General features: G+C 54.8%; 1 protein-coding gene across 5 annotated transcripts in view; it reads right to left on the reverse strand.

Annotated features, from left to right (window-relative positions):
* RALGPS1 (Ral GEF with PH domain and SH3 binding motif 1) overlaps window positions 1-20936 on the reverse strand; it is a 267587-nt gene that overhangs the window by 28324 nt on the left and 218327 nt on the right. For 4 of the 5 annotated variants that reach the window (XM_073905731.1, XM_073905734.1, XM_073905733.1 and 1 more), the window contains 3 exons: window positions 11299-11425; window positions 9861-10018; window positions 7620-7671 (listed from right to left, as the gene is read on the reverse strand). In XM_073905731.1, the coding sequence (XP_073761832.1) occupies window positions 7620-7671; window positions 9861-10018; window positions 11299-11425 (337 nt within the window). The remainder of the gene's footprint in view (window positions 1-7619; window positions 7672-9860; window positions 10019-11298; window positions 11426-20936) is intronic. The other variant, XM_073905735.1, reaches the window with a different exon arrangement.

Here is a 20936-nt window from a genome sequence, read left to right on the forward strand (position 1 = left end):
GGGATGATGGGGATGACGGGGATGATGGGGTGACGGGGATGATGGGGATGACAGGGGTGACGGGATGACGGGGATGACGGGGATGATGGGGTGATGGGATGACGGGTATGGTAAGGATGGGATGATGGGTGATGAAGTGACAGTGATGATGGGGATGATGAGGATGGAACGATGGGGGTGATGGGGTGACGGGGATGATGGGTGCTAGGCAATGTGCTAAGCAGTATTTATTATCTTGTCTAATCACACTGGGGGTTTCTATCCTGAAAATCAGGAATACTGTTAGGCAGGTATTATTTTCTTTTGGTCTGTTTGTTTTATGCAGGCTCCACACCCAGCAGGGAACTCAATGCAAGGCTTGAACTCACAACCCTGAGATCGAGACCTGAGCTGAGATCAAGAGTTGGACGCTTTACCGACTGAGCCACCCGGGCGCCCCAGGCAGGCACTATTCTTACCCCCGCCTTATAAACAACGAATCTGAGGCTTGGAGAGGTGGAGTAACTTGCCCAAGGTCACAACACTAGGAAGAGGAAGAGTGGGTAGTGCTGTTGAGGCAGAAGGAGCCAGGGTCCTGCCTGGGCCAACAGCATCATGAAAATTCAGACTAGCCAAGGCAGGTCCGAAAGGCATCTTCCTCTCAACAGTTTTCTAGGTACATATTAAGTAGCATCATGGGGATTAAATTTCATAAAGCCCCGAGTCCCCGTTGCTGGTTAAGGAGGTTGGGGAATAGGGAGAAGTCTTGGGTAATATTTACATTGGGGTCTCAGTAATCTTGTCTTAGCAGAAGTAGGGTCCTCCGCCCTATTCTTCTATCTCAAGTGCATTGGGCCCCTTGAGGTAGAAGTGTGCCTGTGGAAGGGCCCGGGAAATGCTGTTCATCAACAGTGTCCACCTGCACCAGCAAATCTTAATGGGAAGCCATCCCATTAGCCAGAGCTTGGTCCCCCAGCCACTTCTGAAGATTCACCTCATCTGCAGACAGGAAGCTGCCACTCTGAGCTCTGCTGGACCCTGGGACATCCCTTCCAGCAGTACTTGCTAAAGGACTTTTATTTACTGCTTATAAGCCACTCACTCGCTCCTCTCTGGGTCATGTCCCTGATCTACTGAGTGGGACTCTAGGAGCCATATAGGTACTGCATGTTTAGCTGAGTGGATAGAACAACACCTGATCCAAGCCAGGTCAATCAGATTTTCTCTCATGGCAATTAGGAACCAGATGTGAGAGATGGGAAGTCAGGCTCTGTGGCTGGATGAAGGTATAACATGTAAACTTGGGAGCTGTGAGGTGTCCATCTTCCCCTCGATGAGCTGAGAAGTCTAGAAATCTGGTCTGCAGAGAGAGAGGGGACTGTAGCAGATATATGTGGAGAAGGACTGATTCAAGATGGAAAGAAATCCTGCCCACTGTCTAGGACCTGAATCTCAGGGGTTGTAGGTATGGGACAGAGAGGCTGTGGGCTGAGATTTCTCAGCTACCCGTGAAGCCACAGCCGCTAGTGGGCAGGGCACAGCCCAAGGACAAGGTCAAGCAAAAGGCCCGGGGACTGCTGCCCGCTGTTCTATCTGAGACGAGCCTGAGCTCCTGGGTGGAGCCTCATTTTCCAGACTTCAGTGTCTGTTGCTGAAAGCAAGGCAAGAGATGGCATCTTTGGGGGAACCCGCATCAGAAGCTTGGCACATTGTCCAAAGGGGCTGCCACAGGAGGCAGAGGATCCAACCAGAGGCACAGAGCAAGATGGAGCTGGGGAAACCAGACTGAGGGGTGGGTGGGTGTGGGACATGAGCCTGGGGGATTCCTGGGCCTCCAGGCATGGGGGTGGGAAGGAAGGCAGCGAGGCCCTCCGTGAAAGTTACCCTGAAAACAGCTACTCTCGTGTTGCCCTTCAGTTAAAGGGACCCCTCACCATCATGACTGCCTCCAGAGCGGCCCTCCCTCTCTTGAAATGCTGCACAGTGTGGGGCTCAGGAGGGGCCTCTGCACCCTGGCAAACGTGGGCCACCTGCCAGAGTCCTCTGATCGTCTCAAGAAAGGAAAAACGTGTCTTTAAAAGCTCTGATTTGGGGGTCTGCTGCTATGACTCTACTTTCCTGGGGTTTCCCTAAGGGTGTTGGAAGATTCCACCGGCTAAGAAGAACAAGTAAACCTCACGCAGGGAAACTGCATCACCCACCCTCCTCGGCGCCCTGGGGCACTTGCAGGGACTACTGCCTGCGGCAGCCTCTTAAACGGGTCCTCCCCACGGTTCAGTGTCACCCTGGAGGCCAACCACGGCTGGCGGACACTTGCCTTCATGGTAGCTCCTCCGTCCCACGATGACTGAACTGCCATTTGGGGACTTTCCTTTTCACCCCACCCAGTCTGAGACCCCCGCATCCCCTGCTTGCTGGCAAGGGTACCCACTGAGTGAAACTTGTGAAAATGTCAAAAAGTTCCCAAACGGAGCAGTTCCACCTACGTGCTAAGCATTTCCTGGGAGCATCCTTGCTGTAGAGCTGAGGCTCCTGCGGCTCAGAGGTTGAGAGACAGGCCCAAGGTGACTGTGAGCCAGCCGTCCTGACCCCAGGCCCCTCCTAGCACTACTGGCAGTGTTGGGAAGCCAGACCGTGATCTTTCGATGGAGAGGCACACTAAGAGCTTCGGAGACCGGGACACATCCCAGAGTCCACCTCTCCTGCAGTGACTCTGAAGAGCCACACCGAGCATCCCTGGGCCACCTCTCTCACGCTGGCACACGACTTAGGCCTCCTCAGATCCCAGGACCCCTCTCAAGGGCCCGCGGTGGTCCTCTTCACTAGTGTCCCTGGGCTGCTGCTTAACCATCACCTCTACCGGAAGCTACCCCTGACCCCGTAGTCTGACTCGGCTCACTGCACTGGACATTCCCACTGAGTGCTGCACAACTTCAAGTCCCTCTGCGGACCTGGCATCATCGATTTGTTCCACCTCTCAGCCCGACTGTGAGCTGCAACTAGCTCCCCTGTATCCCTCGCCTCCCTGGGAAGGAAGGAAAAATAGCTCTGCTTCTGAGAGGGTCGTCACACTGGCCTCTCCCATCCCCAAGGATCCCTCTGCCTCCTCGTCTTTGCACCACCTGTGTTTCCAGCCTGTCTCTCGCGGGAGAGCGGCCCTTCTTCACACACGGCTGATGTCAGACTAGAGAAGACGAATGGCCCGGGGTTTCGTGACGAACTCTGTGACATGCTTTCATATGTTACCTCTTAAAAACAATCAGTAAATGTTTCTGATTATATCTGTTTAAAAAAATGTTAATTTTTTTCTGGGTGTAAAAGAAACATGTACCCATTGTGGCAGATGTGGAGAATACAGAAAAAAAGTGAAGGAAAGAAATTCACTCAGTGGCCCTAGAACTCAGAGAGAACCGAGATGAGGGACACTGCATATTTTTGTACATACATATGTGTTCACCTCTATCACCAATTTTGTTCCTATTTCTAAAAACTTCACTTAAAATGAACTCGGGCTGATATTTTTATTCTCACTTTAGTGCCAAATCAGGCATAAAAAGAAGCACCTGTTAGCTCTTGCTGATTGGCCTAAAATATTCCCTTCCCTCTTGAATTTCTGAGAAGCCTGAGGTTTGCTCGAGGCTAGCCTCGGGCAGTGTCCACAGTCCCTACTTTCTAGTTAATTAAGTACATGTTGAACATGCCTTTTCAGGAACGCCTGCCCTCTTTCCTTGGGAAAGCAGTGTGATACGGGGTCCTCCTGGAGACCTTTGTCCTCAACCCGGGATACTGAGGCAAGAAAGGTGCAGGTTGGGACATGAGGTAGGGTCTTAAGAGAGGAGGGGGCCCACCCTCACCCCCGGCCCCAGTGACTCTGGCCTCAGGTTGTTGAGAGCACCGACCCAAGACCACCACTCTGTCCTCATTCTGGGCCCCGAAGATAGGGGAGGGTCTTCAGAGCAGCAGAACCAACTCTTCTTTGATCTGGCCATCTCACGGCTAGTCTGTTTCCACACACCCCCCGCCCCCTGCCCACAGGCCCTGTGGCCTTGCTGAGGCTGAGATGGATGAAGAGACAGCAGGATGAGAGCTGCAGCAGGAGGCCCCCCTCGGCCCCTGAGCTCCCTGAGCCCTTGATGCACAGTCCTAGCAAGAACAGGGTCAGTGGGGCTATCATCCCTCCGCCTGGCCCGCTCTCAGAGAGAGCAGTGCAAAGGGTCCCCAGGACTCTTGTGGGCTCCATCATGGGCGCTCGTTAAGGCTGGCCACTCGAGGAAAGCACTGGGTGCAGCCTGACCTCTGGCTGCCACTCAAGGACTGCCTTCGGGCTGCCAGGCTGAAATGTCCGTGTGTGAGACCTCAGGGAAGGCAAACTTGCAAGACAAGGCCAATGACCCCGTGCGCCGTCGGACAACGGGAACCCTCCTGCCCACCTGGTCACAGCAGCCAAAGGGTGACTGAGATGGGCCTGCAGACCAGTGGAGGGGTGTGTGCTGGTAGCAGGGGTCACTGGCCTGGGACCTCCCTGTCCTTCATGCTGGTATTTGGCTCCATTTCTCTTCCTGGCCTGGGTCAAGCTTATCAGCAGGGCCAGGGGCCTGGTGGATGAGGCAACTGAAGGTTGTGGCCCCTAAGCTTCAGGGCTGTGGGGCAAGGTGCTGCCCCTGCCCTAGCCTGGCCTCTGGGGACTGGAGAAGCTAGGACCTCTTCCTCTCTCTCACACCTCATTCCTCTGGGGGTGTTGGGGGGGGCAGCCCTCTCCTGCACCGTTGGCTGTGGGTCTGAGGTCACTGTCCGCCCATGCAAGTGTAAAGGTGTAGGGAAGGCTGTGTTCTTACAGCACCGGTCAAGACCAGCTGGTGGGGTCTCTGAGAAGGGAGGCTCTGCTTTGCTGAAATGTGTTCTGGAGGCTCTTTCAGGGCAGACACTGGCCTCTGGGCCCAGGCAGGGTGGCTCTGGGTTCCAGGGAGAGGGTATCTGCTCCCCTTTGTAGAGCAGGAGCAAAGTGGCCTGGGCGTGAAGGGAGGCCCCAGTGGGGCTGAGCACTGTGTGGGTGAAGGTGAGGCAGGGAGGCCCAGGTGGCACAGTGAACTGTGGTCCCCGAGTTGCGTGGGAAAGAGTGGCATTTAACAAAGGTTTTCAAAGACCGTGAGGCAAACCCTCCCTTCCAGCTCTCCTATGGGCTCTTCACGAAAATCTCAGATGCTCACAAGCATTTGAGGGAATGGATTCTTTCTGGTGGACATGAAAAGAGGCTAGAGCAAGATGGAAATGCAGACTGGAGGCCAGGCCATGGGAGCTGGAGGCCAGGGGCAGCTTGGGTCCCAGAGCGGACTGGAGGGCTCATCCTAGCCCCACGGGCATCTTCCAAAGCAGGTGGTCTCCTGCTCCCCTCATTGGGCTAGGATCCCAGAGCTAGGTCCCCAGAGAATTAGAAACAGGATGTTCTCCCTGCAGGCTGCTGGAGGCAGGGCTGGGCATCTGCACGGGTGAGCCAGCTGGGAGACCAGCTCTTGCAGGAAGTCTCACCCAAAAAGCACCTACTATGGACACTCCAATCAACAGTAAATTGAATGCCAAATTCTAAGTGGAAGAGAGAAAAGAGAAATGCTGTATCTTACAGGGTTCACTACTGAGTAAGCACAGCATCCTCTATGGGGGCAGGAACCCCCTCACTGTCTTCCTTCCTGGTGGCTCTGGTCTGGGTCATGGGTGCTCATCAGGAGCTGTAGTTGCTGCCCTCAGTGATTAGCGTGGTGTGTGGCAGGACACAGTGGCTTAATAAACAGCCACTGACTGAATGAATGAGGGAATGAGGGAATGAATGAGCCAGTGGATAAGTTCAGGTCTGGATCCAGGCACCATGCCTGCAAAAGTTTCCCATTCAGTGTCCCCTCATTGGTCTGTGGCCGGGGGACACTGGCTTGCCTGTAAGCCTCCTTTGTCAGGGTCTCCCTAGGAATCTCCTGACTGATGCTGACACAAGTCAGACTTTTGCTCATCAGATCTGGAGTCTACTCTAGAGCCTGTCTGGTTCTCATCCTCACTGCTGGGCTGGCCCCAGGGCGTAGGCAAGAGCAGAGCAAATATCCCTCCAGGGGTCCTGCAGCAGAGACAGAGGGAGCAGGTTCCAAGGGCTCATGGCATTGTTCCTCCCCCTTTCTAGCCCTCCATCTAGGCTTTCACAAAGATGGACAGACTGACCAACTGATGTGGGGCCAGTCCCTGTAGCTGTCAGAGTGGCCCTCTGGACAGGGCCAGGAGCACAAAGAGGTGGGCTCAGCAGTCAGGAGGATGTGGATTTGGGTCAGCTCTGCCCTCCCGGAGGAGTATGAAGCAGGACAAGTCACTTCACCTCTCTGAGCCTTGCTGTCTCTAGGTGTAAAACGGGGACATTCCGAGTAGCCACTGTGTAGCAGTGCTTGAGGATGCAGTGAGGCCAGGACAGTGCCTGGCACACAGGGAGTGCTCAACAAAGGTCACTTACGACTCCTCACTTACGTCCCTCTGCCCTGTGAGGACTTGCTGGGTGGGTTCATCTCCTCTCTGGCCATTTTATGATTATAGGGACTGATGAGACAGGAAGCTTTGGCACCAGAGGAGAAGTGAGGAGTGTGGAGAGAGAGAGAAAGAGTGTGTGTGTGTGTGTGTGTGTGTGTGTGTGTGAGTGAGCATGAGCACACGTGTGTGAGGTATGTGTGTGAGTGTACACGTGTGTGAGCACACGAGTGCATGTATATATGAATGTGTACACACACACGGCATTTCTTGGGAAACGTGTGCACATGCACGTGGGAGACTGTGTATAAGTCTGTGTTTGTGTGTAGAGTGTACATAACTGTGTGAGTGTGCGCGCACAGGCCCCTGCATGCTGCTGGAGGGGCTACTCCGAAGGATGGTGCAAATCCGTCTTTCTGCAGCATTCTGTGTCCGTGGATTTCTCCCTGCCTCCCCTCAGACCTCGAGTTGCCATCATGCCCCTTCACCTTCGGGGGCACCATAGCTATGGGAGCTCCCCGTTCAGAGTCTGTCTTCCCAGAGCCCACCTGGTGCCTGGCACAAAGAAAGCATCAGCTCGTGCAGTAGATGCAGTGGGTGGATTCCTGAGCAGGAGGCCCCATTCCGGGGGCAGAAGGGCTCACCACAGGGAGCCAAACCCCGGGCTGGGATCCACTTCACTGTCACAGTGCCCAGCAAGGTGTCAGCCCAATGCCTGAGGCCATGTGGGTGTAACACTCTCAGACCCCACCAGGCGGAGCCACGTGCCCATCTCCACACCAGGCCCATCTCAGGCTTCTGGTTTTGAGAACCCACATTTCAGACCAAATCTGCTCAAAGTTCTCCTTGGCAGCTCGGCCTGAGGATGAGGTGCTGGCCTCAGGCTCCTGGGCTAGATCTGGGCCGGATGATGAGTGGGGCTGCTCAGAGCATGGGGCTGGGGCCCCCGCCCCACGCCCATCCTGCTCACTCTTCCACCCCCCCACTCCGAGTGGGCCCTGCCCCTGGGCCGAGCTGACCTGAGGAGCCACAGCCTCCCCAAGGCTGGGTCAGTGTGGGGCGGTGGGGGCGGGGGTGGGGGCTGGTCCCCGCCCGGAGCCCTGAGCGCCGCCCTGGGAGGGAGACTGAGCTGAGGCCACACTCACCTTTCCAGCCCTGAAGACATCTCTTCACTAAACTCTGAGCTCTCACTACTGCCTGGAAAAGGAACACAGATCAATGAGCGTGGCAGCCTCGCAGAAGAGGGGCCAACCCCAGAGGAGTCTGTTCTCCTGGGTCAGCAGGTCCAGGCCCGAGCTCCGCAGAAGTGCCAGAGAGACAGCTTTCTGACCTTGTGGGCATCCATGTGACTCGGGGTTTTACTGCTGCTATTTCTGACTGGCTCTCCTGGGAGGGTCAAAAGAACTGTCCCTCCCACTGTTCCCAGGTAGGTCCTCCACTCCCTTCCCACTGCTCCCCCCGCTGCCTGCCGAAGGCTGCAGCTGCCTGTACACTGGCCCAGCAGGCTCTGCACCCTTGGCCTCTGTCTTGGCCTGGCCTGGCCTTACCACTGCCTCCCTCCTGGCCCAAGTGAAACCTGTGCTAGAACGAGCCTCACCCAGTGAGGACAGGGGCCAAATGAGCACTTCTTCTCCCAAGGGCCAGGACTTTCACAGCAGCGGCCTGGCATGACACAGAAGCCTTGAGGAAGTGGCCCTTCACCTCCCGGCCAGCATACACAAGAGAGTGGCTCCACCTCTCCTGGCTGCCCCTTTGCTCTCCAAGGCCCAGCTCTGGCCACAAGGACACCTGTCACTGTACGCTGCCGAGTTCTCTGTGCTCTCCCTCAGACCTTGCAGGTGCCTCACCTCGGCCTCTGCCAGGGCTGCTTGCTGGCACCAACTCTGGGCAGGGGGAGAGGGGGATGGAGGAGGTCTCAGGCCCCTTGGGAGTCACCAGGTGGTGAGGGCTCCAAACAGGGCACATGCACGCAGGGCTTTCAGGTCCATACAGAAAAACGTCTGAGTTTCCCAAGAAGAGGAGCCGAGAACCAAACTGCCTAGTGATCCCGTCTGGATACTGGACAGCACTGTGCCTGACTCAGAAAACTGAGTCAAGGCCTGGGCTCAGGCGCAGCTCAGAAAGTTTCCCGGATGTAAAACAACTGTCCTGCTGCCCAGCTGGAGGCTCTGGGGCTGGCGTTTCCCAGACTGGTTCCTCGGAACCTCCTCCCCATCCCTATCCCATTCCAGGACACTCCAAGGAAAAGTGTTCCATGACCAGACAGGGGGAACCTGCAGACTCTACTGCCTTTTTGGAGATCCAAAATGCCCATCGGCATATTCAAGTCTCTGGGAACAGACCCGCTTACCTTTCCCCAACATACCGACCCCGGAATTCTCCCCAACACACAGACACCTATGAACCACGGGCTGCACTGTCCTGAGCTGTCGTAAACCCCTGACTGGATCCAATGAGGATGACTTCCTCCCAGGCCAGAAGGCAGACAGAGACCTTGCTTGTCCCAGCCTTTCTGGGGGTGGGAGACAGCTGCCCCCCCCCCCCCCCCCCCAGTGATACTGCCTCAGATACCAGCCTCATTTCGCAGGAAGCACTCTTCCCCTTCCTCCCGCTTCCTCCCGGGGCTCATGGGCCCCCCAACCCTGCAGACCTCACCAGATCAAACCCCCGGCCTGGCAACTGCCTAAGCCGCCACCAGCCCTGGGAGGGCTCCCTGTTAAGGGAAGCAGACAGACACACGGACACACAGACTACGGAAGCACAGGCACACTGAATGGGCACAGCCAGTGGACAGTGTCCTTGTGTGATGGTAGTAATGACAGGTGACCTGGGCGCTGCAGGGGGACAGGCCTGTGACCAGAGCGCAAGAGTGAACTTGGCTCTGACTCAACCTCTCTCCATCCTGACCTCAGCGATTCCATTTCTCTTCCTTCCACGGACATAAGTACCATTTCTGGCTGAAGCTCAGACATGCAATTTTATCCCTGAAGATCAGTTTTTCATCCTCCCTGACTCTGGCTTCTCAGTGTGAAGACAAATACACAAGAGGGACCCGGTGGCCCGCCCAGCTGCCATCCCCAGGCAGCTCCCCCTACTTGGCTCTGCACGCTGGGGCAGCAACCAGGCTTTGGCAGCGGCCAACCAATGACAGCGGGTCTCAGGTGTGCGTCCGGCGGCTCCTTCCCCCTGCCTGCCGTGCTCGGGGCACCCGGGGAAGCCCCGGAGACCAGGAAGCAGAGGCCCCCCCTGGCTCTGGCGACCCCTGTAGGGAGCCCTTCCTGAGGGGCGTGGGGGGCCACCGGGCGCTGCACAGTGACAGAGACAGACACGGAGCACACACCGGACTGTGGCCCGCCCGCCGTCGTGTGCAGGCCGGAGACGCTTACCTAGGGAGAGTCCATTGGTGACGGCAGAGGAGGAGGTGAGGGCGAGGCCCCTGCGGGGGCTGCGGGACTCTAGGACACTGTCGTCCAGCAGGTGCCTCGCTTTCTCCGATGGGAATGTCGCACTTTTACTCTCAACTACACTCAACTGACACATCATACTGGAAAATGGAAAGGAAGAAAGAAGGCAAAGCTCCTTATCTGTGGAGTAACAGTGACTACACCTGCCCTGGGGTCCTGAGCAGATGGTGCTGCTGAAGGAAAAAGACTTCCACCCAGAACCATGGTAAAAGGGTGGGCTCTGCCTTATCTCATGGCGTGACCTTGGGCAAGTCGCATCCTTTCTCTGAGCCTCAGTTTCTCCATCTGTCAAATAGGGACTAACGACACTTGCCCTGCATCTCTCAGGATGATGACAAGGCTCAAGTGAGCGGACAGTGCTTGTGAACGATGGAGCCACACAAGGGAAGGGGCAGCACGTGACCATGTAGGCAGCATGCCTGGTTCTGGAGTCACACATCTGGTCCAAATCCTTATTCCAACCTTACTCACCACCATTGCAAAGTACTTCACCCGACTGACCCTCACAGGACTCCTTCTTACAATGTATTGAATACAGCACCTACCTTGGAGGCCTGGTAGGGGCCTCACTGAGCAGGGGCTCAGTGACATAACGCTTGACAGGCACGTGGCAGAGTATCTAACCCAGAGCAAGCCCTAAACACTCAGAGAGCAGCCCTTTTCCCTTCCAGCCTGTGAGTGACTCCAGGGCCAGCCTGAGCTGGCTAAGGCTTGTGTCTTAGTGGTGGAAGGAAGGAAGGGAGAGAGGGAGAGAGGGTAGGAGGGCCGGGAAGAACAGGGGAAGGGGGATCCAACTGTTCAAGAGTCTGCGTCCAACATCCCGGGGACACAGGCATGGCTGGCCCGGCCATGATGAGGTCCACACGTGCCCCCCAGCTGTCAGTCCCATAAGGCCGGGTGAACCAGCAGCAGGTTCACTGTTCTGCAGGCTTTCCGAAACAACTGGCAAGCAGAGACTCGGAGCCCCAACACTGGCAGGTGCCTTGAGACACTTGGTGATGTCCTGGATGACAGTCATGGTGTCCAATGGACTCTGGAGTTTTCCATAAGGGAGGCACTAACCGAGCTTGGGTAAACTTTCTGGAATCCCACCACTGCTTCCCTGCACTTCCCCACATGCTTCCTCCACTGGCTCCTGAACCAGTGACACCCGTCACTAGCACACCCGCAGCAGCCGCCCTCCCTCCAACTCCTCCTGAGCCCGTGCCAGCCTGAGGAGGGACACAGAGAGCACTTATCAGAGGGATAAGGGAGCCCCCCCAGCGGACAAGCATCCCCAGTGGCCCTGGAGCCCATGCCCCACACTCAGCCCAGTCTGGAGCCCACAGTAAGGGGTGGGGGGCGCTGCTCAGTCACCCACTTGTTTCCCAGGCTGTGGCTCTTCCTGTGTCTCGGGACAGGGGGCGTGGGGAGGCTGCCAGCAACAGATGCATCAGGACAGGTGGGCCGCCGGCTGAACCTTGCAGAACTGGAGCCAGTGGAGGGGCCTGTGAACAGAGCAGAGAGAGAGCGAGCAATGGTGGGGGCTGGGCTGGGGAGGCTCAGAGGAAGGGGCCCCCGGTGGGGTAAGGCACCAGGCCCAGCTGTTGTAAGCAGGGCAAGGTTCACAGAAGCCTCGTGGCTTTCTACTCATGAGACACTGACCCCTCACTGGCAGGATAACTAGCCTCTGAACTGTCAAAATGGCCGGTGTCCTGCTATGCACGGCGCCCCGACCAGGCAGTGCCACTGGCTAATATGGCGAATGTGCGGATGGAGGTGGGGGATGCAGGTGGGGGTGGGCGTGGGGATTGGCAGCCTAGCCTGGTTTCCCCATAGTAACACTTATCCAGGGCCACCCAGCTGGGTGACAGCATCGAGACGTAACAGTGTGTCTTCTGAGTCCAAGTCCAGTGTCCGGGCCCTGTGTCCCTGTAGCCACTTACTGTTCTCTGCTCACTCAACCAAAGGGGCTGGAGGGCTTCTCAGGCTGAGGCAGTGGATTTACCGAGGTAGGGCATGGCTAGGGAGGCAGGGGCTGAGACTCCAGGCCTATCAGTTACTGCCTGGTGACCTTGGACAGGTTACTTAACTTGATACCTGAGCCTCGGGTTCCTCATCTGAAAAGTGGGAATAACTCAGCTCACCTTGCAGGTGGTTGGGAGGTCATGAGAGTTTCACAGACAGCACTCCTACTTGTTTGATTCTGATAATTATTACCGTGTCCTCCTCAGCCCTAGTCATGGGATCAACGGGAGGTCATGAGAGCCGGGGGGCTGGGGCCACAAACCGCACTGAGTGCCAAATGCAGAGATGGAGGCAGAATCCTTTGTGTGGCGTGGTCCCGACCACTACTGCACCCTTTTATTTCTGTGGCTTAGGAAGGGAAGTCTTGAAGGGAGGGGACCCCCGGCTGCCAGCCTAGCCTTAGCTACTGGGACAGACACTGGAAGTAAGAGCCTGAGCTTCCACACAGGAGCTTGGCCTCTCTCTGCAGAGCACAACATACAGCAAGTCAATGCGCTGCTGCCTAGCCACATGGGGGAACTTTCCTGGAAGTCCTGCGAGGTCCACCCAGGGCTTCAGATCCTCCACCATAAGATGCTGTAGATCCACAAGGGACCTCAGGGTTCCCTGTCCTCCAGCATGCCTGGTTCATCTGATTTTCATGTCCTAAATAATGAGCCCTGTGTCCAGCCTGTAGCTGCAGAAAGTCTAGCTCCCTTCTGGCACTCCAGAAGGTTCAGGAGGGGAAAGCACATCGTCCGGGGCGCGGACTTCTCCCTCCCTGCTGTTGGCTCACCTCTGCCTCCCGTCCACATCCGGCAGTGCGCACACACCTCCTCCCTCAGATCCCGCACACCCCACCACCAATCCCTCTGGCCTTAAGCCCCTTCTCCACTTCCATGAGGAAACCGTAGCCGCCAGGTCCCGCCTTGCAACTGCTATCCATGGCCCCATCCACACGGGCCTCCCTGCTGGGCCTGGGGCTTGGGACTTGTCTCCTCCTCAGCTTTACCTGCTCTCTCTGAGAAGTCATGCCTTCACCTCCCCTTCTCTCCCTGGCCCCTTCCCTAGCCTATAAACACACCCTTGTCTCCCCTTCTCTGTGAAGTGGGGTCCCTTGGCCCCGTCTTCCTCCTGGCCAGTCGCAGCCCCTCAGAGGGCTATGCTCCCCGTAGCTCTGCCTCCACCTCCACACCCATCCCTCAAGTCACTGAAATCTGGCTTCCATACCCAGTGACATTTCCATTGACCTCCTTTTTGTGAAACTAAGGGACACCCGTTGTCCCTCTCACCAGAGTCTGTGGCATCTGGTGCTAGTGACCAGTCCTTCTCGAAATGCTGTACGTCCTGGGTGTCCATGATGTCTCGCTCTCCTTCCTCTCCCTGTGCCTCTCCATCACTGTTACTCTGTCTCGTCCACAAGCCCCTTATCCTCCAACAAGCTCCCACATCGGTGTTTTCTACACAGGCTTCCCTCTTTGGCTCCTGATTTTGGTTTGCTTTTAACTCACCAGATATGCTGAGGACTCTGAAATGTATACTTTTCTGAACCTGAAACCAATATATCCAGGACATTTCCATCTGGACTTCTGTAAGGTACCCTGAGGTCAGCTCAGGGAAGGCTGAACCTGGAACCTCCTCCTGTATTTCCAACTCCGGACACTTAGCCACCTGGCCTGGAAGGGTGGGTTGTCTCGGCTTCTCCTGGACTGTGACTTGCCTCTTCCCTTCTCACCTCCTCTTCGCTTGCCATACACAATTGCCAAGGCCCCCAGATTCTGTGTATTCCCTCGTACCCATTGCTCATGGCACTGCCTGGTCTGAGTCCCCATACTTTATCTTCTACCCCCAGTCTGAGCCTCTGAAATCCAACCCCCACACGGCTTCGCGAGTGTCTGAAAAAATGAGAAGGTGGGCACGCCATTTTCTTGCTTGAAACTGCAAATGGCACGGTGTGCATACACTGCCTGACCTATTTGAGCTGATCTTAAAATCCTAATGGAAGAAAAAAGGGACGAAGTAGCCAAAACAGTTCTTAAGAACAGTAGAGGCCTCGCCCTACCAGCTATCAGAACCAAACACCAAACAATAGTGATTCACATAGTCTGGTCTTGGGGCAGGGATAGAGAAAGAGTTCAGTAAATCAGAAGGGAGAGCTCAGATTTGCTTCGTCGTGGTGGTGGAATTACACATCAGTTGGGGAAAGGAGGGTCTTCGCAGTGTATGGCACTAGAACCATTGGGCTCCATGTGGAGAAAGATGAAATTAGAGTCCCCCACCGTATATTACACAAATGGATTCACATCATGAATGTGAAAAGCAAAAATGCGAAACTACTGGGAAAAAAATAAGGCAATCTTTATGACCTTGGGGGAAGAAACGAAAAGCATAAACCCTAAAGGACAAAAAAATTGAATACAGGGGCGCCTGGCTGGCTCAGTCAGTTCAGCGGCTGCCTTCAGCTCAGGTCATGATCTCAGAGACCTTGGATCAACCCCACATCGGGCTCCCTGCTCAGTGGGGAGTTTGCTTCTCCCTCTCCCTCTCCCCCTCCCTCTGCTGGCGCTCTCTCTCTCTCAAATAAATAAATACAATCTTAAAAAAAAATTGAATACATTTGATTGCATTAAAATAAAACATTTGTGCACCAAAACAAACAAATAAAAGACAGCAAAAACGATGTTAAAAGGCAAGTTGTAGTCTGGCAGAAGAGATCTGTCACCGTATCACCGGCAAAGCATTTGTGTTGAGATACATAAAGAATTTCAACTATCAGTAAAGGGAGACAAACCACAGAGAGAAAATGGGTAAAGGACTCAAACGGGAAAGTCACAAAAGAGGAACCCCACAGGACCAATCACTACAGGGAAATATGCTTAACCTCACTGGGGTAATGGGAATGCAAATTATATAGTAAAAGTGAGAAAAAACACTCTTACCTTATTAGATTGTAAAAAATTAATCGGCCCGACAATATCAAGTATTGGCTAGGGTGGGAAAGGATGGGAATGCTGGCTCAGGGGAGTGTCCAATATTTGGAAAACAAGTAGCAATGGGGAGTAAAGGTGAAGATACCATGCCTCTGTGGGCAGGCGATTCCAATTCTAGGAATCCACCCTCAGGAAATTCCTACAGACATGCACAAGGAGACACGTGTACAAGGATGTTCAGTGTAGCACTGTGTATAACAGCAAAAAAGTGGAAACAGTCTACATGCCCCTCAGGAGGGAAATAGATGAATCAGCTGTGGTCTATTTATCCAACAAATCCTACAGAGCAAAAAAACAGTGAAGAAACTGGATTTATAGGTATCGATACAAATTAAATCCTAGAAGCATATGCTGAGTGGAAAGTGTAAGGTGCCAAAGGATGTTTATTTTGAGGCATGATGCCATTTTTGTAAACATTTTAAAACATGCAAAACAAGAGTATATATGTTTGTACGTGAGTAGATATGCAGCAAAATATGAGAACCTGCACAGGAATAACATAAAGCGGTCCCAGGAGAGTAAATACCTCTACAGGGAAGAAAGGAAGGGTGGGGTAAGAGGGACTTTTGCTCTATCTGTAACGTTATTTTACTTAAAAAAATATAAAACAAATATGGCAAAATGTTAGTTTGTGTTAAATATGGATGGTGGGTACAATGGGTAGTCTCTATATGTTCAATATTTCATTATTTAAAATGAGAATACTTTAAAAACACGTGGAAGCCTACTGTGTACCAGGGGCTGTGCTGGAATCTTCTGTTTGCCCTCCAGATTTGTCCTGCACCCTTTTCCACCCTGTGCTATGAACTGGGAGCTGCACTATGGGGCCTAGGTCAGTGGGCTCCCTTCCCTCTAGCTCCTTGTTGGGTCAGGTCAATGGGGAGCCCTAGCCAGAAACCGGGGAGGAAGGAGAGAGTCTGTGGTACCATCTCCTCCAGACTTTCCTTCGGGGTCACCCAGAGAGGCAGCAGTCTTCCCCAAGTCCTCTCTACTCTGGTTTCTGTAACCTCTGCCTCCCTGCACTCCTGTTCCAGCCCTGGGGTGCTGTGCTGTCCTTGGGGGTCCTTATACCCTGCCTGCGTCTTTATAAATAGCCCCTTTCTGGAACTCTCCTGCGATCACCCCACTGGGCTGTGCCATCTGTGTCATGCTGCGGCCCTGCAGTGCCTTCACACTTAACCCACACAACACCCCTTTGAGATCCAGGTTATTAGCCTTAATTCACAAATGGGGAGGCAGCAGCTCAAGAGCTTAAGCGTCAAGGTCAGGAGCTGTTTGGCAATGTCATCTAGGCATTGTGAATCCATGGAGTAGACACCTGGGACCACCCACCCAACACCTCCTCCAGGAATCCCCCTTCCCACCCCCGAAGGGCTCACAGGGGAGCCAATGCCAGATCAATGTGGCCTTGCTCCTGGCCCCGGATAGGGACAGACACCTTCCCCAGGATTTTCAGATTTGAGCCTAGAACATGTTTGAGGACATGTACTTCAGCTTAGCGTCTCTGTGCAGCTTCCCAGGAAGGTGTCCCACACCATCATCAGCTCTACTTGTTAACCAGGGGATGTAGCAGAGGCATCGAGAGAGTGTGTGAGAAATGGAGTTTCTCGGACTCATCCTGGAGGTTCTGATTTCATTGGCCTCAAGTGGGTCTGGTCATTGCTCTCCAGGTGATTCTCACACGCACCCCAGTGAAGACATTCTGCTCAAAAGTTGGAACAAAAGCAAGCTCCGTCCTGGAGGAAACGTCTCGTGTGGTTGCTCCAGAGAGGAAAGGGAAGAATGGAAGCCATCCTGCTTTGTTTTTGTTTTGCACATATTGCTCAATAAATGAATCCATGCAGAGGGTGGAATTCGCCTTGTTTATCAGCGGCATGGACGCGGGATTACACTGCCTGACTCACCCTGGCTCCCACCATGGGTTCAGAAAGTATTTTGTAAAGGTCAGCTTGCATTGCTCCGCCCTCTGTGGTTTGAAGTGGAACTTGACTCCCTGTGTTGTCATAGTAATAATAACGGTGATAATTATGGCTGAGTGTTCCGTGCCGGGGACTGGGGCCCGTGCTGTGGGGGCGTGCTGCCCTCCATGTGGGGGGTTCTCCTAGCAGCCCTGGTTCATAGGTGGGAAAGCCAGGGCTTACACAGCTGCCACGTGCCGGACTTCAACCCAGGGGTACACTGCTATCCCGGTGGTGGCAGGGCAGGGGGGTGTCTAGCAGTTCAAAGGTTGGGCATTAGTGAAAACCCGAGGCAGAAGAGACAGTGTCACATGTGAGGTGATCTCACAGAAGCAGGTGGTACTTCCTCCAGGAACTGTGTGTTTCGTAAGGTCCAACTGCTACTCTTGCAGGTGAAGGTGGAGAGGACAAACATCTATTATGCACCAGCTGCATGCCAGGCTTGTCCCAACACTTGGACATCCTATTTCACTGACTCGTAGGCAGTTGGTAATTTTACAGTTGCCATTTTAAAGGGACATCCGAGGCACATCAGGTCACGCGCTGGAGGGGTGCCGGCTTCGTTCCCTCAGCTGGCCGTGCATGCCGTGCTGTGCCTAGAGAGCTGGACTCTCCAAAGCTCTCTGATAACCTCCGTGGCTGTCCCACTCACTCCTGCTCACTCCATTTCTCACCTGTCTCCACATGCTTCCCGAATCCCGGCGCTGATCTGCATGTTCCGGCTCTCCCACGCCTCTGGACGCGCCCTTGGTTTCTTCCGCTCGGCTCCTGATTCTCCCTCCAGGACAAGGCCCAGATCCGCCTCCCTCTTCTTGCTGCTTTGCATGGCCTTGGGAGGCCTGCCTGGCCTCAGATGGCCCTCAGCCCGGCTGAGGGGAAGGGTGGGAGGCCCAAGCAGAAGAGGCTGTGATCTGCCTGGGTCCAGCGTCCAAGCTGCTGCTGCTGTGGGTGCCCCGGGTCTCGGCCACGCCCATCCCCTGTATTGTTGACCAATAGCCTGGTCTGACGCTGAAGCAGAAGAATTTCCATTCAGTTGGGACTTCGGGACCGGGGTGGCTTCTCTGCCAGTAAGTGACGCTCTCTGCTACTGAAAGGCCTCGTGTTCCTGCCCCACTAAGCCTGGGGTGGTCACCACGTCACATCACCAGGGACATGTGTCTTCTGGGGCCGTTTCTCAGCTGGGAGCTGGCAAGTTTGTTTCTCCATGTCCCCTGGGGCAAGGGCAGGGGCAGTGATAATGAGCCCGGGTTCTGGCCTTGCTTTGCAGAGTGTGGTCCCCACTGCCCGGCCCGATATGGCACGAACAGCTGGAAAAACTGACCATGTGGCTTGACTATCTCAGAGGATTGCTCTATTTTTCCTCAGCATAATTTTTCCATGAATAATCTTTAAAGCTCTTTAAGTGGCTGTTTCTTTAGCAGTTTAATTGGAACATATGAGAACTGACAGTCTCTGTGGGGAACGAGATATCATGTTGAAAAAAAATCTGGTTTTCATTACATTTCTCTCAAGAAACCAACAGGCTGCCCAACAGACCACTCATTGATTGAAGAGAAAAGAGCACAGGGCCTTCGAATAATAGCTTTGTAGTGGGCGGGAGTCAGGATGATGAATGGTCCTCAGAACTCAGGGTCCAGAGGCAGACAGATGTGGGCTCTGGTGTTATCTACCACTTGCAGGCTGAGTGACCTTGGGTAAGTCACCTGGCACCTCTGAGCTTCATTCTACATCTGCAAAACAGGAACAGTGGCCTGACCCGGCAGCCTCCTTGTGAGGAGGAAATGACACAGCACCCCTCCCTCCTTCCTGAAGCAAAGGTTTCCTGACCCTGAGCCAGCCCTGAGCCAGGTGCTGGTCAGCCAGACTGGATTAGAGAGCTGACGTTTTGCTTTCATGGGGTTTACAGTCAAGTGGGGGCCAAAGACAACTATGCAGATAATTACACCGGGGAGGGACCCATGCTTTGATAGGAGGAAAGAAATAACAGATATGATAAGAGCAATAACTACACCAACAGTACGATTACCACGCCAATAATGATGGTGGTGATGCTTAACAGCTGGTCTACTTTGCACATCTACAGGTGCCAGAACCTGTGCTAAAGACTTTACACAGGTGCAAGAACACTGCCTCCTAGGCATGGTTGTTATCTCGATGCTACCATGTGGGACCTGAGGTCAGGAGGGTTAAGGAGCTTGCCTGGGCAAGCAGCGGGTGAGCAGCGGAGCCACGAGCTGCGCGTCTGAGAACATGGGAAGGTTGGAGAGGAGCTGGAGGGTCTGACATCCAGGCTGGCCCAAGAGTTCCAGCCGATTGAGTGGCATATGCAGAAGGAGCAGCAAGGGCAAAGACCTCAAGATGACAGACAACAGAAGCTACTAGAGAAACTGCAGGGAGCCAGCCTGGCAGAAGAGCTGAGGGCGGGGACTGTGTGTGCGGTGGGGGGCGGGGGGAAGAGGGGGCAGCCAGAGCTGCAGGGTCATGTGAGGGGCCTGGAGTTTAACGAGGGGAAGGTGTAGAGATTTTTAGGAGGAGTGGTGATGTAGAACCAGGGTCAACAAAACAAATATTTGAGAAAAGTGTCATTTTAGATTCATGAGTCCTTGGGCTTCACTGTAATTCGAATGGAAGGCGTCAGAAGCGATGCACTGTTTTCCTGGCCAGCAGCCCCGTCCTCAGCTGTCACTTCTTACCCCTCAGAGGCGCCTTGTGCAGGCAGCACCCATCTTTGGGGCTGGAAGACACCCTCCTTCCCTTGGGTGCAGGTGTCTAGGGAGAGCAACCTGGAGGGGCCTAGCCTGCCACCTGAGTCGGCTGGCCCACGCCAGGAGCCAGCATCCTCCTCTGCCTACCCATGTGGACCAGCAGGCAAGCCTGAAACACTCCAGAAAAGACCTTCTGCTCAGCCAGATGTTTCTCTCGGGAGAAGGGAGAAATGGAGGCAAGAGCTGTTGACCTGCCCCCTTCGCCAGGGGTTCAATTTGCAACGGGAGGGCTTCCACTGAGATGCAGGCCCAGTGCTGCCGGCACACATGTCCTGAGTTCTCAGAGAGGGTGGTGACCCCCATCTTCGGGGCCAGGTGCTCCAGTCCCTCGCTCTCCAGCGGCCTGCACTTGCCTTCATGGCACCCATCCACTTGTAACTAAGGAATGAGATGGGATTTCCTATTGACCAGAGTCTCCCACCAGCACCAGCTCAGGGAGGTGGGGGCCGTCCGGGCCAGGCATGGGGTTCTGGCTACAGAGGGGCGGGCTCTGCAGAGGAGGATGGGGAGCCTCGTTCCCACGGGTTTCCAGCAGCATCCCCGTCCTTGCCCCGGGTCTGCACTGCTCAACTGAAGCAGTCTGGCAGCCGGCGGCCGCTCACGGGCTACTCTCCAAGTCTTGCACACTAGAAGTTAATGGGAGGCAGCTGTGGCAGAGGGGACTCGGAGTCACAAGACTCGAGTTCCAGTCCAGCCTCTGCCTGGGCTGCTGGGAGCTCGCCGTCCAGTCTCCTTGGCCTTCCGAGCCCCTCTGTGTTGGAGAAGGGGTGTGACCATGGCTGGATCTGAGGCTTCTGACAGCATCATCAGAGCACGTGGTGCACGTGGCTCATGGGGTGAAGGGGGTTCCTGGCTTCTGGACTGTGTGTGCTGCCCTCCCCGGGGCTGCCCTCTGGCACTTGGGGACATGAGGCCCTGTGCACAGAAAGTCCTCTCAGGCCAGGTTTCATGGGCGAGCCTGGGAGCCAGTCAGTGTTACAGTCACACACATTCTTTGTTTCTCATACACGCAGCTCTCACGGGTCCTCACCGTAAGCCAAGATCTGGCTCACACATCATTCAGAATGCCCTGGGTCATTTCTTTCTGAAAAATGGCATCCGATCCCCCTTCGACAGTGGTGAGGCCCAGATGCTTTCTCCCTGGAGTCAGAGCAAGCAAGGCCGGGGAAGCCACTGGTGCCATGTGCGGAGCTGGGCCACAGCATGGCAGCAGAGTGGGATGGAAGCGGGCTGGCATCTCTGTTCCTCTGCTTGACCTTGACCAAGATGAGAGATGAGGAACAGAGCAGATGTGAACTT

This window comes from Callorhinus ursinus, unplaced genomic scaffold, assembly GCF_003265705.2.
Source record: "Callorhinus ursinus isolate GAN/ISIS: 27379988/994484 unplaced genomic scaffold, GSC_fseal_2.0 scaffold24, whole genome shotgun sequence".
NCBI lineage: Eukaryota > Metazoa > Chordata > Mammalia > Carnivora > Otariidae > Callorhinus > Callorhinus ursinus.